The sequence below is a fragment of the Hemitrygon akajei genome, chromosome 14 (genome assembly GCF_048418815.1).
Source record: "Hemitrygon akajei chromosome 14, sHemAka1.3, whole genome shotgun sequence".
NCBI classification, from domain to species: Eukaryota; Metazoa; Chordata; class Chondrichthyes; order Myliobatiformes; family Dasyatidae; genus Hemitrygon; species Hemitrygon akajei.
Window position 1 is genome coordinate 25,277,691 of NC_133137.1, and position 15,495 is coordinate 25,293,185.

Here is a 15,495-nt window from a genome sequence, read left to right on the forward strand (position 1 = left end):
GACACAGCGTGGAATCGGCCTTTCCAGCCCTTTGAGCCCAGCAACCTCTGATTTAACCCTAGTCTAATCACAGGACAATTTACAATGACCAATTAACCTACCAACTGGTACGTTTTCAGACTTTGAGAGGAAACCCATGTGGTCACAGGGAGGTGGTGCAAACTGCTTACTGAGAATTCATCTGTTCCACAGTGTGGGAAGAAGTATTATTTATGTTGCTTTGCGTTGATTGGAGATTTAGATTGTTTCATAAAATAAAACAATTCTTCTTTTGTAAACATTAAATCTAAGGCATGTGACACACAATACATTTCTTCTGTGTGTAGTAGGATTTTATAGGGAATGAAATAGACTAGTTCATGGTATCAGTTCAAACAGATCAGAAGAAACAGACTGAAGAAGAAGCAATACTAAATGAAGAAAACAGAAATGGTTGGCAAAACTCAGCAGGCTGGTTCATCAACCTGAAATTATTTGTGTGAAATAATCAGATTCAATTTCAGAATATGAAAAATCCACAATTTTGTACAACAATTAATTTGTCATTTGTCATGGAGGGAAAAAGAATTTGAGAGTTGGGTTAGCTACACTCAACATTATACATTTTTGGAATGATAAGATCTCAAGTAAGTGGATCAAAATCTGGAAGCCTATGACACAACTGCCTGACTGAATATTCAAAGCAATGTAATGTTTCAAGTCTTAGACTAATAGCCAATAAACCATTGAAGAAAACTTCATTATTAACATGAACATATTGCATATTTTGGAGGGAGTATGTATTTAATAAGGAATGTGAAGATCAAATACTACAATATGTTGCAGAAATTGTGAGGTGCAGGCCACATTATAGGCACTGTATAGATTCACTGGGACAATTCATCAACAAATGAAGCTAGAGGCTTAAGATGCTAGGGCTATTGTCACCAGATTATTCAGATAAGACTTTTAATTAATTAATATAGAAAATGTGAGGGTGAACCCTGTCATTGGGTAATTGCGTAAAAGAGGTAATAGCAAATTGCCAGCTTAGTTTACAACCCATGACATTTGTTTCCTTCGAAAAAGGAGAGAAACAGTGATTTCTCTTTAATTTGAAATACGTATGTTATGGAATGCTTTACAATGTCAAACTGCTGAGGTCAAGAAATGGCATGCCATCTTTTTAGAAAAAAGCAGATATTCTTATAAAATAGGGAATATTCAGATTATTGGGTGGCGGGGTGGAAATACGTCTCTACTGTTACGAATGTGACGCAACTCTGAGGGGCCGAAGGGTGCAAAGTCGCCCCCTCCTTTTTGAGAATCGCAAGATCGCTATTAATTCGGGTCTGGGACCCAGGAAATGAGAGAGAGACACGCAGAATCCACAAGGTTTGGAATGTGTCCTGGCCTCAGCGAAACAAAGCCACTGATAATGGCTATTGTCTCTTCGAGACGGAATTGTGTATTGAGTACTGTACTATTCATTGAAACCCCTCAGGGGACGACCAGAGTGGGCTGGTTGAGGGATTGCATCATCCCAACCTGATTGACATCTGAGACCCCGTGAGTAAGGATAAAAGAGGGTCTGGGGAACAACCCCTTTAGACGCACCAGGAGAAATGCTAGAAATCCCGTGACAGCGTTTAATAGCGACAGCCAGTGGGGGCTCGTGTGTGTCCTTCCCTTGCCTGGGATTGGCGGGCTCACCACGGAAGAATGGTTTAGCTAAAGGAGAGGCCACAAGTGAAAGGCCACGACAACGAGACTCCGGACGGATCGAAATCATAAAAGGAAAGCCGGCAAGTTTTTCTCCCAAAACTCTCTCTCTCTCCAACCATTGCAAACCCAATGGCTGCAGCCTGCATGAACTGAGTGAATTTTATATTTCCATCAGACAATACATTATCCCCTAGACAACGATAGAGCTTATTTCTTATTGATTATTATTATACCCGCACTTTTAGATTTAGTATTGACGACGTATATTATCTGTATATTTGCATTGATATTATTTTTGTGTATTTTTACTAATAAATACTGTTAAAAATAGTATCATCAGACTTCAACGGACGTCTCCATCTTTGCTGGTAAGTGACCCAGTTACGGGGTTCGTAACACTACCAAAGGAGACGCAAGGCGGTCCTCCCCTCCGCTATCCTGCAAGTCACCCTGGGGCAAGGTGTAGCACCTGCTTAGCCCCCGATCAGGGTCATGTGAAGCCATGGGAGCAGGTGGTGGATGGTCATACGAGCAGCTGGTGCAGATCACAAGTCCTGGTTATGTGACCGCTGACGCCAGGCTGGGGTGTTGATTACGGCTGGGATCACCCGTCCTGTAAGGACACTGCCTGCAAGAAGGTGGTGGCAAACCATTTCTGTAGAAAAATTAGCCAAGGACAAGGGTGGTCATGGAAAGACCTTCATCATACAACATGGCACATAATGATGAGTCAGATTATGGAAGAGCTAGGTCATAGAAGTAGCTTGCAGTTCAATTTATATAGGACAGATAGCGAGCTTAATGGACCCTTTGTGTGTTATAACTTTTATGTACCAAGGAGATTTACTAAGTATTTAAAGTTTTGATTTTGACAGTGCTGAGAGTATTGGATGATGTTGGTTTAAAAAAAAATTCAATCTATCATGTCATTGGATTAGTTATCATCTGCTTTCATAATTCTGATTGTTCCAGTAGCCTGAATGTAGCACAACAGCTGTAACTGAGAGAGACCACATGGGTGGGTACCCATGTCTGATATTCAATGAATACCATTATTTCTGATGATATAACATAATCCCTGCAAAATTTTTCATTTCATTAATGTTAGGTTCTAGATGCATGCAATGTCATTCAGAATAAAAATCAATCATCCAGATGAATGCCTTTTAAGATAATGTAGCTTTCCCTGGGAGGTTTCATAAGCTGTTACAGCATTTGTGTAATGCCAGCTTGCCATTACAGTTTCAACATAAATGGCCAATTTCAAGGCATTCTTTCCTTGTTCACATGCCAAGACCAATAAGCTACATCAAATCTTTTGGAAATCCATTATCCATCAGGGGATAGCGTAGAGGCAGGATTTGATATTTATGGTAGAGGAAAGAGTTCAATCAAATGCCATTGAAGAATAAAATAATCACTGAGCTCCCGGGCCATAGGGAGATCTAGCGTCACTTTAGTATAAAGGCACCGAAATCACTCTTTAATTAAATCCATTACATGGCTGTAATAGATGCAAAAATATGTGGAGAAGGAGCTATGCTTCTTTTTTGTCAAAAAAATTTCTTCATTTTACAATCGCTGTTGTCCACATGAATTACAGCAATCAGAACAAACTGTTAGCTCTTTCGGGAAAAAAATTGGGCTGCTGTCATGATGAATTCCAACAGAGCAGGAAAACAAAAACAAATAATGTAGTGGATGTAAAAAAAGCACCAAAATTGATCAAATTGGGATGAGCTGCAGAAACTGCAAGCGTCATTTTACCACCAGTAACACCTCTGTAATATTGTTTATCTTAACACGGGAAGAGAGAATTGTAGAATATCACTAAACTCTGCCATTCATAGATTCATGCTATACTCAGTGGTCACATTATTAGGTACTCCTGCTCATTAATGCAAATATCTAATCAGACAATCATGTGACTGCAACATAAAGCATAAAAGCAGGCAGTCGTGGTCAAGAGGTTCTGTTGTTGTTCAGACCAAACATCAGAATGGGGAAGAAATGTGATCCAAGTGACTTTGACCGTGGAATGATTTTTGGTGCCAGATGGGGTGGTTTGAGTATCTCAGAATCTGATGGTCTCTTGGGACTTTCACACACAGCAGTCTCTAGAGTTTACAGAGAATGGTGCAAAAAGCAAAGAACACCCAGTGAGCGACAGCTCTGTGGGTGAAAACGCCTTGTCAGTGAGAGGAATCAGAGGAGAACGGCCAGGCTGGTTCAAGCTGGCAGGAAGGTGACAGTAACTCAAATAACCACATATTACAACAGTGGTGTGCAGGAAAGCACCCCTGTACGTACCATATATCGAACCTTGAAGTGGATGGACCGCAGTAGTGGAAGACCACGAAACAACAATCTGCAGCTACTTTATTAGGTACAGGAGGTAACTAATAAAGTGGCCACTGAGTGTATATGGAACTGGTCCTCCAGCCCAACTCATCCAAGTCTCGCCCAGCTAGCTTGCATTTGGCCCGAACCTCTCCTATCTATCCATGCACTTAACTATCTGCCTTTTAAGTGTTGTTAATCTGCCAGCCTCAACTCATTCCAAATACACAACAACCCTCTCTCCCTCTCGCTCAATGCTGCCGGAGGAAGGTCCCTGCTTTCGAATTCTCTCTCTCCCTCTCTCTCTCTCTCTCTCTCTCTCTCTCTCTCTCTCTCTCTCTCTCTCTCTCTCTCTCTCTCTCTCTCTCTCTCTCTCACTCTCTCTCTCTCTCTCTCTCTCGTCCAATGCTGTTGGGAGATGGTGTCGGAGTTCTGGGCCTCGGGCAAGGTTTAATCGACGTGGTTTGTGGATTCTACTCTGTAGTTCACGTTCTGATGTGTTTCTGGCTTCGGGTCGTTGCTTTTTTTGTGCGATTTTAATTGGAGCGGCCTGCAGATAACGAACAACATGGCTCTAGACTGAAGTGAATTGAGCTGCCTGGACTCTTTCAATGACTTTGTGGGTGGGCGTTTCTAAATCCTGTGTTTATTGCTCGTTTTTTATTGCGCTCTGGGGATCGATGTTTTTCTTTGATGGATTCCGTTATTCCCTTTGTTTCGTGGCTGTCTGTGGGAAGAACCTCAGGGTTCTATACTGCATACGTACTTTGATAATAAATGTACTTTGAATCTCGTGTCTCCGATGTCCCTCCAAACCTCTCACCTCTGATCTTAAAACTTCTGCCCTTTTGATCTTCGCACCACTTCCTTGAGGGAAAGACAACATGGTTTTTCCCTGTCTCTGCACTCATGATTCCTCTGTCAGGACATCCATTGATCCTACATTCTAGTGAATAAAGTCCAAGTTCACCCAACCACTCCTTACAACTCTGGGCCCCCAAGCCCAGGCAACATCCTGGTAAATTTTTTCTGCACTCTTGCTAGTTTAATAGCATGGTAGCGTAGTGGTTAGCACAACCCTTTACAGTACAGGTGACCCAGGTTCAAATCCTGTCATTGCCCGTAAGGAATTTATATGTTCTCCCCGTGACTCTGTGGGTTTCCTCCTGGTGCTCTGGTTTCCTCCCACAGTCAAAATCAAATCAAGTTTAATTGTCATGGTTACAACTGAATGAGACAGCACCCTCTGGGGCCAAAGGTGCAAAAACATACACGTGCATTCAAAATAGCGAGAAAGGGAAAAAAAAGAACATGGTCACATAATAAAACATGTTTTTGGTCCAAGACCCTGAGCAACAAATTCCGGCAGTCCAGCCTGTAATTCCACCAATCCCACGCTGTAGGGGAGCACTGACAGGTGAGGCTAACCCCAACCAAGCCTGGACACCAGGTTACAATGCAAGCCCTCGGCTTGGGGCCTAGTCTTCGCTACAACCGAGGTGACATTGCTGCCTCACCGCCTGTCTCCCCACCAAACAAGGGAATCAGCAATCACTGTCCAAGTGAAATGTCCAAGGCAGGCACTCGCCATTTCACTACACGCCACCTTCGTGCCAGTTGGAAGGCTCCAACTCCGGTGCCTCCAAGTAGCAGGCAGCAGCATGGTCTCCACCCAAGTCAACTCTTCCAAACCCAGTCCAGCTCCCCCTGCAGCCTGACGTCCCAATTTGACTCCCTCGGCCCGACAGGCAGACTCTCGGCCTGAACTGACCACCTCGGCCCAACAGCCTACTCGCCTTCCTCCCCTTCCTCAGCCCGACGGCCAAACTTGACTCTCTTGGCCCGACTGGCCTTCGCTGGCCTGTTGACTGAACCGCCGGCCGGCTTTTACAACACCCCCGCTGGCTGCTCTGAACAATGAGCAGCTCGCTGATGAGGAGGATGTGTTGTACACATAGTTATTGAGTCAAGACTAGTCATTACATGTATAAAAACACATTTAGCAAAGGAAAAAAAGCACCTTTGGTTGTCCCCTGAGAGGCCGCTGTGTGTATACGCACCACCATCTTACCAGAAGTCAAAACGACAGACGTGCCGGTTGGTAGGTTAATTGTAGGTTAAATTGTCCCATGATTAGGCTCATTGAGGGGTTGCACAGTGGCACAGCTTGAAGGGCCTATTCCATGTTGTATATCAATCAATAAATAATTTTTGAATTGAATTGAATTCAATACCACATAATTTTGTGGTAACAAAGCACATGAACAATAATTTTAGAAAATTACAGACAGGGAATCACCGTATTACTAAGGACTGTTTAAAATGGACAAATCTTCCCACGATCAACTTGATCTTGCCATAGCTTAATTGTGTTTCTATTACGCTAAGCTTTTGAAAACCAGAACGTGTAAAAAAAAATCCATAATCATCTTGTGAGCTGAAAATATTCCTTCTGCAATGATATCTAGAGTCAAGTGCCATTAAACTAGTTTTGCAACTGAATAGTGAAGAGCTAGTTAGCATTCCATTTCTAAACTTGAACTGATAATGCTGAACTAACAGTGGTTTTTATGTGAATCCTCAGCACCATTTTTTTTCCGGCTGCCAGGCTTTTGAGAAAGCCAGTGGAATAAAGTCCCACAAGGTACAATGTTGGTTTATGATCCTTAAAATGCATTTCTCTTGGTCTCCTAGCAACAGACACAAAATGCTGGAGGAACTCAGCCGGCCAGGCAGCATCTATGGAAAAGCATAAACTGTCGACGTTTCGGGCTGAGACTCGTCACCAGGACTGGAGAAGAAGGGCAAGAAGTCAGAGTAAAAAGGTGGGGAGAGTGGAGGAAGAAATACAAGGCAGTAGGTGATAGGTGAAACTGGGAGAGGTGGGAGGGGTGCAATAAAGTTGATTGGTGAAAGAGATAAAGGGCTAGAGAAGGGGGAATCTGATAGGAGAGGACAGAAGGTCATGGAAGAAAGAAAAGGGGGAGGAGCACCAGGGGAAGGTGATGGGCAAGTAAGGAGATAAGGTGAGAGAGGGAAATGGGAATGGAGAATGGTGAAGGAGGGAGGTAGGCCATTACCAGAAGTTCAAGAAATCGTGCCATCAGGTTGGAGGCTCCCCAAATGGAATACAAGGTGTTGTTGCTCCTCCAACCTGAGTGTGGCCTCATCCACGGCAGTACGGAGGCCATGGACTGACATGTCGGAGTGGGAATGAGAAGTGGAATTTAAATCGGTGGCCACTGGGAAACCCCACTTAGGTGCTCGGCAAAGCAGCCTCCCAATCTATGTCAGGTCTTACCAATATATAGGAGGCCACAGTGGGAGCACCAGATATAGCAGAGGACCCCAACAGACTCACAGGTGAAGTGTCGCCTCACCTGGAAGGACTGTTTAGGGCCCTGAATGGTAGTGAGGGAGGAGGTGTAGAGGCAGGTGTAGGACTTGTCTTGCTTACAAGGCAGATCAGTGGGAAGGGACGAATAGATAAGGAAGTTGTGTAGGGATCCATGCAGAAAGCAGAAAGTGGGGGGGGTGGGGTGAGCTGAGGGAAAGATGTGCTTGGTGGTGGAATCCCTTTGGAGATGACGGAGGTTATGGAGAATTATGAGATGGGCGCGGAGGAAGATGGGGTGGTAAGCTTGCTTGTCTCATGGTACACTTCTGGTCATCCTGTTGTTAAGATGGTGAGAGTACAAAAAAGATTTAGACCATAAGATGTAGGAGCAGAATTAGGCCATTCAGCCCATCGAGTCTGCTCCGCCATTTCATCATGGCTGATCCATTTTCCCTCTCAGCCTCAATCTCCTGCCTTCTCCCTTTATCCCTTCATGCCTTGACTAATCAAGAATCTATCAACCTCTGCCTTAAATATACCCAATGTCTTGGCCTCCACAGCCGCCTGTGGCAATGAATTCCAGGTTCACCAGTTTGTGGCAGAAGAGGACTAAATGGATGTGGCCTCTGGTCTTAGACTCCCCCAGCACAGGAAACATCCTCTCCACATCTACTCTATTGAGGCCTTCCAACATTCAGTAGGTTTCAATGATGTCACCCCTCATTCTTCAGAATGACCTGGATGTTGCCAGGATTTGAAGATTGAGTTATAGGGAGAGGTTGGGCAGGCTAGAACTACATTTCTTGGAATGTAGGAGACTAGGGGTGTATAAAATTATGCAGGGCATATATAGGGTGAACACACACAAGGAAAGGAACAAAAGACCGGAGGGTATTGCTTTTAAGCTGAGAGGGGAAAGATTTAAAAGGAACACGAGGGGCATTTCACAGAGTGTTGCACATTAATGGAGTAGCAGCTAGAAAGACAGGTGAGGCAGTTAAAATAACAAGACATTTGGATAAATATAGGCTAGGAATAGTTCAGAAGCTGGTTTAAGAATCACTGGCATGTGTTGTGAGATTTGTTGACTTTGCGGCAGCAGTACAATGCAATACATAACAATAGAAAACTGCATAAATTACATTAAATATATATATTTGAAAAGTTAAATAAGTAGTGCAAAAGAGTAAAGAAAGTAGTGAGGTAGTGTTGATGGGTTCAATGTCCAATTAGGAATTGTATGGCAGAGGGGAAGAAGCTGTTCCTGAATCATTGAGTGTGTGTCTTCAGGCTCCTGTACCTCCTCCCTGATGGTAGCAATGAGAAGAGGGCATGTCCTGGGTGAGAGGGGTCCTTAGTGATGGATGCCGTCGTTTTGAGGCATCACTCCTTGAAGATATCCTGAAGGGAGGTATGGGGCCCGAACGTGGTCAAATGGGATTATCTTAGGCGGGCTCTTTGGTCGGCCTGGACAATTTGGGCAGAAGAGCTGTTTTTTGTTCTGTGTCACTCTATGCCTCTGTAAGATACGTGAAAACAGACACACGTAGTGATTAATAATTTTTTTTGCAAAATGCCTGATTACTTCCATGCTCATTAACAGTATTTATTAATGTCAAGTAATATTACAAGCAAGGAACTAAAACACTACAATTTAACACTAATATTCAATTGTGTGTGTCTATGTTTTAATACTTGATATTACAATGCAAAATACTGTTCTCCTTCCAGAACATTTCATTAGCACAGGCCCATTTTCCTTTTACACTTCACAACAGCAACAAGCGGATTATGTGGCTGACAGCTGGTGATAAATTCTAACATAAAGGTACCATAAACTACTATAAACAACACTGTCAACGTCTTTATTTGCACAAGGCAGAAGAATTAAACACATTGTGTCGGGCCTTGAGCACACAACAGGCATTCCACACTTTCAGCTGAGCCATTACACATTAATGCTTTTAACTGCACAGTCAGACTAATAAAGTTGCAGAGACAGGAGTTGCTTATTGGCTGTCTGATGAGCGATTTAGCATTAGTAATGGTATATTCCAATTGGCTACACTGATGCGGTTTCTAGGTAAATTTATTTGCTATTGGTTCAGCTTTTCAAATAACGCTGTAAGTTCTTTATCAGACTGTGCAGGGACTGAGTTAGTACTTTTGGGGCAAGAACATTCCCACTTTTCACGGTAATTCTTGGAATTACGAACAAGCAACTAACTGCTTAGGAGCAGGCCAATCAGCCCAATTGGTTACCGCTGGTGCTGATGCTCCATCTGAGCCTCCCATCACTCCTATGTGTCAAACCTCATCACCAAAGCCTGCTTTTCCTTTCTCCTCATGTTGATTTATGCTCATTGCCACAACAGCTTTATGTTAGCGCCTTCAGTATTCTCACCATTCTCTGGATAAGCAAATGTTGCCTGAAATCTCTACTGTGTTTATTAAAGCCTAATTTATATTTAGAGTCATAGAAACATACATCATTGAAACAAGCCATTTGACACAACTCGTCCATGTGGATCACCTGGCATCCTTCTGTAGCAATCTCACCTCCCAGTGGTTGGTCCATTGTCTTTTTACACCTGGATAATTCAGCAGCTCATCTAGATACCTTTTAAACATGGTCTGGTACCCAGCTTCAACCATTCTCTCAAGCAGTGCATTCCAGACAATTACCATGGAGTCATAGAGCACAACAGCACAGAAACTTCTCAAGTCCTGGTCACTTTCAGGGTGAAGAAGAACCCCTTTATATTCCCTCTAAATCTCTTATCCATCGCTTGAAATTGAAGTCCTCTAGATTTATCTTCCTCCAATATGGGAAAAGGTTTCCTGCAGCCTAGCCTACTTGTACCACACAGTATTTTATCTACTTCAATCAGGTAGTGTAGAAGTTAGCAAAACACTTTATAGTACAGGTGACCCGGGTTGAATTTCCGCCACTGCCTGTAAGCAGTTTGTACGTTCTCCCCATGAACGCATGGGTTTCCTCCAGGTTCTCTTGTTCCCTCTCAGTCCAAAGTTGTACCGGTTGGTCGGTTAACTGGTAATTTGTCTTAACCCTCTTAACTTGTCCTCTGCTCAAGAGAAAACAGCCATACCTCCTTGTATCTCTCCTTATAACTGAACTGCCCTGTCTGAGACAACATTCTGGTGAAACTCCCCTGCACTGTCTCCATCGCTGTCACACCATTTCTAAAGCATGGTGACACAGTACTCCAGCCGAGTTCTGACCAAGATTTTATAAAGTTGGAGCATAACTTCTCTCTTCAGTATTCAGTGCAGCATCTGGTGAAGACCAGTATCCTATATGTCTTCCTGGCTATGTTATCTACCTATCCATAGACTTCAACTTCAAAGTTCCTCTGTTCTCCCTAGAACATTATCCATGGTGCATGCCCTAGACTCATTACTACTCCCAAAAATTTGTAGTCATCAGTATTACTTTTCACTGTAAGCATCTTCTAAGCCCTTTTTGTAATCTTAAATCGCCCTGAAGTGAGCTCAGCTTACTCTTTATCGGAGAATTAAGTTCATCAATGTGTGTGCAGAACCCCAGTACACCGTGCTATGTGAGCAAGATAATAAACAAAATCTAAACATTGTGGAACTATCTTGACTAATTTACTTCCCTCCTATGGCCACTGAGTGTATGTTCTTGTCTTCTGCCTCTGTAGCCCGTCCACTCCCAAGGTTCGGCGTGTTGTGTGTTCAGAGATGCTCTTCCGCAACACGAGGTGACTCGAGTTACAGCGGCCTTCCTGTCAGTCTGGCCATTCCCCTCCGGCCTCCCTCGTTAACAAGGCATCCCCACCCACAGAACTGCCGCTCACTGGATTTTAGTTACTGTTTTTCTGTAAACTCTAGTGCAGGGGGTTTTAATGCCAGGGACCAGTACCATTAAGCAAGAGGTGGGTGGCCTCCAGTTCGGAAACTCTGCTCCGCAGACTTGCGTGTGAATATCCCAGGAGATCAGCACTTTCTAAGATACTCAGGTCAAGTCATGTTTATTGTCATTTCGACCAGTACAGTACACAGTAAAAACAAAACAACGCTCCTCCAGGACCCTGGTGCTACATGAAACACAAAACTACACGAGACAGCACAAGGCTACACTAGACTACATAAAACATAAAATACTGCACTAGACTGCAGACCTGCACTGGACTACATAAAGTGCACAAAACAGTGCAGGGCAGTACAATAATTATATTAACAAGACAATAGGCACAGTAGAGGACAAATATAATAATGAATGATGTCGATATCTGGACTCCGAGTATTGAGGAGTCGGATGGCTTGGGGGAAGAAACTGTTGCACGGTCTGGTCCGGAGAGCCCGAATGCTTCGGTACCTTTTGCCAGAGTCAAAGTCACTGAGATCACCGATTTTCCCCATCCTGATGTTTGGCCTGAAAAACAACCGAACCTCTTGAGCAGGTCTGCTTACGTTTTTACTCGGCACCGAGCCGCTGCCACACCAGTGTCTGATTAGAGATGTTTGCATTGCCAAGCAGGTGTACCTAATAAAGTGACCGCCGAACAATTTAACCATCACATATCGCATCTGCAGTCCCCGTGATAGAGGGGACCTAAAGGTTATTCACTGTGTCTCGTTTGCCGTGACAGATGTTTTGCCTTCATAAACTTAATGGAGCCGATAATAACTCTCAGTTTCCACCAGATAAACCCAATAGACGATGTATATTGGACTCACTTCAGAATTGCTCATATAATCTTTCTCCCCCCCACGGTAGGGGATAAACAATCTAGCGTCCGAACATCGACTGGAAAGGGGAGAGTACGCAATTCCTCACCGGAGATAAAAATTCACTCCCACCCGGGTTTTGTCTGACGGTCACGCGAGTCAAACCACGAATCAACCGCCCTCTCTTTTGTTTATATTTAATGTCAGTCGCATCAAGTAGATTTTACTCGAAATCATTTGGTGATATATGCAGACTAAATCAGATGGAAAATGTTCGATCTGTTCCATAAACCGGTGGACGTTCACCGCACGGGTTACCAGTTCTTCTCGCATTTCACTTGCTCTCGGATTAAAAACAGAACTTGGGGCGAAATCGGTAGAAGCCCGATTCGCAGAGAGGGTGAGAAGTTTGAGGGAATGACGATCACAGTGAGAGATGGGGTGAAAAAAAACGCAAAAGCTGTTTCTCCCTTACCTGAGCGCCGGTTGTCGGAAAAGCCGGGATGTGCGGCACATCCACGATCTTCAAGTCGTACATGGTGTCATCCAGGATTACCGAGGGTCTGTGGACGTACTTGCTAGTTGTGGGGGTGTACACTTGACTGAAATCGTTGTAAAGAAATTGCCGGATTATGGCTGTTTTACCCACTCCAGGGGAACCAAGCACGACAATTGTAAAGGTGCCGACCATTCCGCACATCTCTCTCTCTCTCTCTCTCTCTCTCTCTCCCTCTCCCCCCCCCCCACACCTCTCTCTCTCTCTCTCTCTCTCCCCCCTCTCTCTCTCTCTCTCTCTCTCTCTCTCTCTCTCTCTCTCTCTCTCTCTCCCTCCCTCCCTCCCTCCCTCCCTCTCCCGGGGGATTCTGGCAATCAGAGTGAATTAGGCAGGACGGCTCAGAGCTCAGACCGTGGACTGCGGACGCCGCTGTTCTCTCCCCCTTTGCGTCGAGTCTCTTCCGAGATCATACAAAATTTCTCAGTCCTCTGCACAGCGTTCGAAGTCCGGCGAGGGGACGGACCGAAGGAGTCCACCAAAGTTGGGGCTCCCTTTAACCCCTTTAGCTCCGTGTCCCAGGAGTGGAGCCGGCAAAGTCGGGGCTCCCTTTAACCCCTTTAGCTCCGTGTCCCAGGAGTGGAGCCGGCAAAGTCGGGGCTCCCTTTAACCCCTTTAGCTCCGTGTCCCAGGAGTGGAGCCGGCAAAGTCGGGGCTCCCTTTAACCCCTTTAGCTCCGTGTCCCAGGAGTGGAGCCGGCAAAGTCGGGGCTCCCTTTAACCCCTTTAGCTCCGTGTCCCGGGAGGGGAGCCGTTTCCTGCCCTCGAGAGAGCTGCTCGCCGCTGCATTTCCAAACTCAATGCCGGTCTGCGGAGGGTGAGGTTGCACCCATTCCCTCTCTGCTCACCGAGGCTCCCTGTAACCACCACCTCCAAAATCCAATGGGTCTTAAGCCGTGTGTGAAATGACTTCAAGTAATACGCGGGAACTTTAGCCCCAATCTGCCGAGTGGGAAGACTAGAAAAAGTGCTTTTCAACCAATGGAAATGTAGAAAAGGCGATGGCTTATTTCCATGCAGTAAGCTCCTACAAACAGAAAAGCGACGTGAACTAGATGATAAACACAAGGGATTCTGCAGATGCTGGAAATCCAGAGTAACACGCACAACACGCTGGAGGAACTCAGCGGGTCAGGCAGCATCTATGGAGAGGAATAAGGAGTCGGCGTTTCGGTCCTGTTGAAGGGTCTCGACCCGAAACGTCGACTCTTTGTTCTTTTCCATAGATTCTGTCTGACCTGCTGAGTTCCTCCAGCATTTTGTATGAACAAGATGATCTGATATTGGCCAGGATGACTAGAATCAATTCCCCAGGCCTTCGTTAACATAGTGCCATTAGAATTTAGTTAAACAAAAGTCAAGAGGTTATAATGCAACTTGACATTACATCTTACATACATTGTGTATGTAAGAGGGATTAGTTTTTAAGGTTTTAATCTACTTTTTAGCTGGATTGGCACATGATGGGCCAAAGGGTCTGCTCCTGTGTTGGACTGTTTATGTTCTATCTCATCTGAAATAAACTAACCATTAAATGATTCTACTTACGACATAGTGTAATTTTGTCCATTTAGTAAGCAACTCCTCTATCCGTTCTTCTGGCCATTTCCTCATTACTGATTAAGTATTACATGGTGCATTTCATGAAAAAAGATCCCTGGTTATCCAAAACTGGCACAGAGACTAGAATCCTTCCATTTTTAAACATCACACATTGGGTCATAAACACAAGGGATTCTGCAGATGCTGGAAATCTCAAGCAACACACATGCACACACAATGCTGGAGCTCAGCATGTCATGCAGCATCTATACAGGGGAATAAACAGTCATCTTTCGAGCCCAAAACATATCAACTGTTTGGTATCCTCCATAGATGTTGCCTGACTTGCTCAGTTCTTTGGGGTTCATGTCTGTAGCAAGCAGGATCATCACTGCCTAGAACTGTGCTCTCTGTAATTACACAGTCTTAACCCAACCTGATTTAAAACTAGTTAGATATCAGAACACCCTGTCTTCTCACATTAACACTTAACATTTCGCTTTAGAAATTACTTTTGATTGTAACTTACTTTTGGCAGGACATGAAGCAACATTCAAAGTGAATTACATAACAACTGCAGCAGCTGAGCAGAACACTGTGAGCACAATATATTTCAAAACACCATCTGCAAGGGAAAGAGAAGGGGGTTGGGAATAATTGGACACCTTAAACAAAGGCCGAACAGGCACAATGGGCCAAATAGGCTCTTTCGTGTCCTATCATTCCGTGATTTCATATCTTTATTGGGTCAGAGAATGGAAGAGTTAGGTCAAAGTTCAAAGTACATTTATTATCAAAGTATGTATTGTATATATTATACAACCTTGGGATTCAATTCCTCACAGGCAGCCACAAAACAAAGAAACCCATAAATAAAAGCATTAAATAAAGACTGTCAAACACCCAACGCACAAAAAGAAAAAAACAAATTGTGCAAACAATAAAAGTAAGCAAACAGCGTTCAGAACTGAACTGTTACAAAAGTGAGTCTACAGGCACAAAGCCAGGCATCACTACAGCAGCAGCAGGCCACAGGCCACAGCCTCAGTTCAGGGCAGAGCCGAGGAGGTATTTCATTAGGTCTGTTCCACTTCCATGCAGTTTTTGTCTTTTATTTCATTGTCAAGTATCCACTACAGTCCAGCTATTCTATTAGTTGCTGATATAGACAATTTAATTTGGATTTGCACAAAATAATGAATTAGGAAAATACACTTCACTTTGCCATTGGCAACAGTTCTTTTTTGCTCCACAGCAATATGGGCTCATATTAAGTAAATCATTAACAAGACCGAAAGACCCGG

At 44.1% G+C, this 15,495-nt stretch overlaps 1 protein-coding gene across 4 annotated transcripts in view; it reads right to left on the reverse strand.

Moving 5' to 3' along the window:
- The window catches only part of rasl10a (RAS-like, family 10, member A), a 72,551-nt gene extending 59,721 nt beyond the window's left edge, over positions 1-12,830 (reverse strand). For all 4 annotated transcript variants that reach the window (XM_073065708.1, XM_073065706.1, XM_073065705.1 and 1 more), the window contains exon 1: positions 12,573-12,830. In XM_073065708.1, the coding sequence (XP_072921809.1) occupies positions 12,573-12,797 (225 nt within the window). In that variant the 5' untranslated portion in view covers positions 12,798-12,830. The remainder of the gene's footprint in view (positions 1-12,572) is intronic.
- Between the last annotated feature and the right edge of the window lie 2,665 nt (positions 12,831-15,495).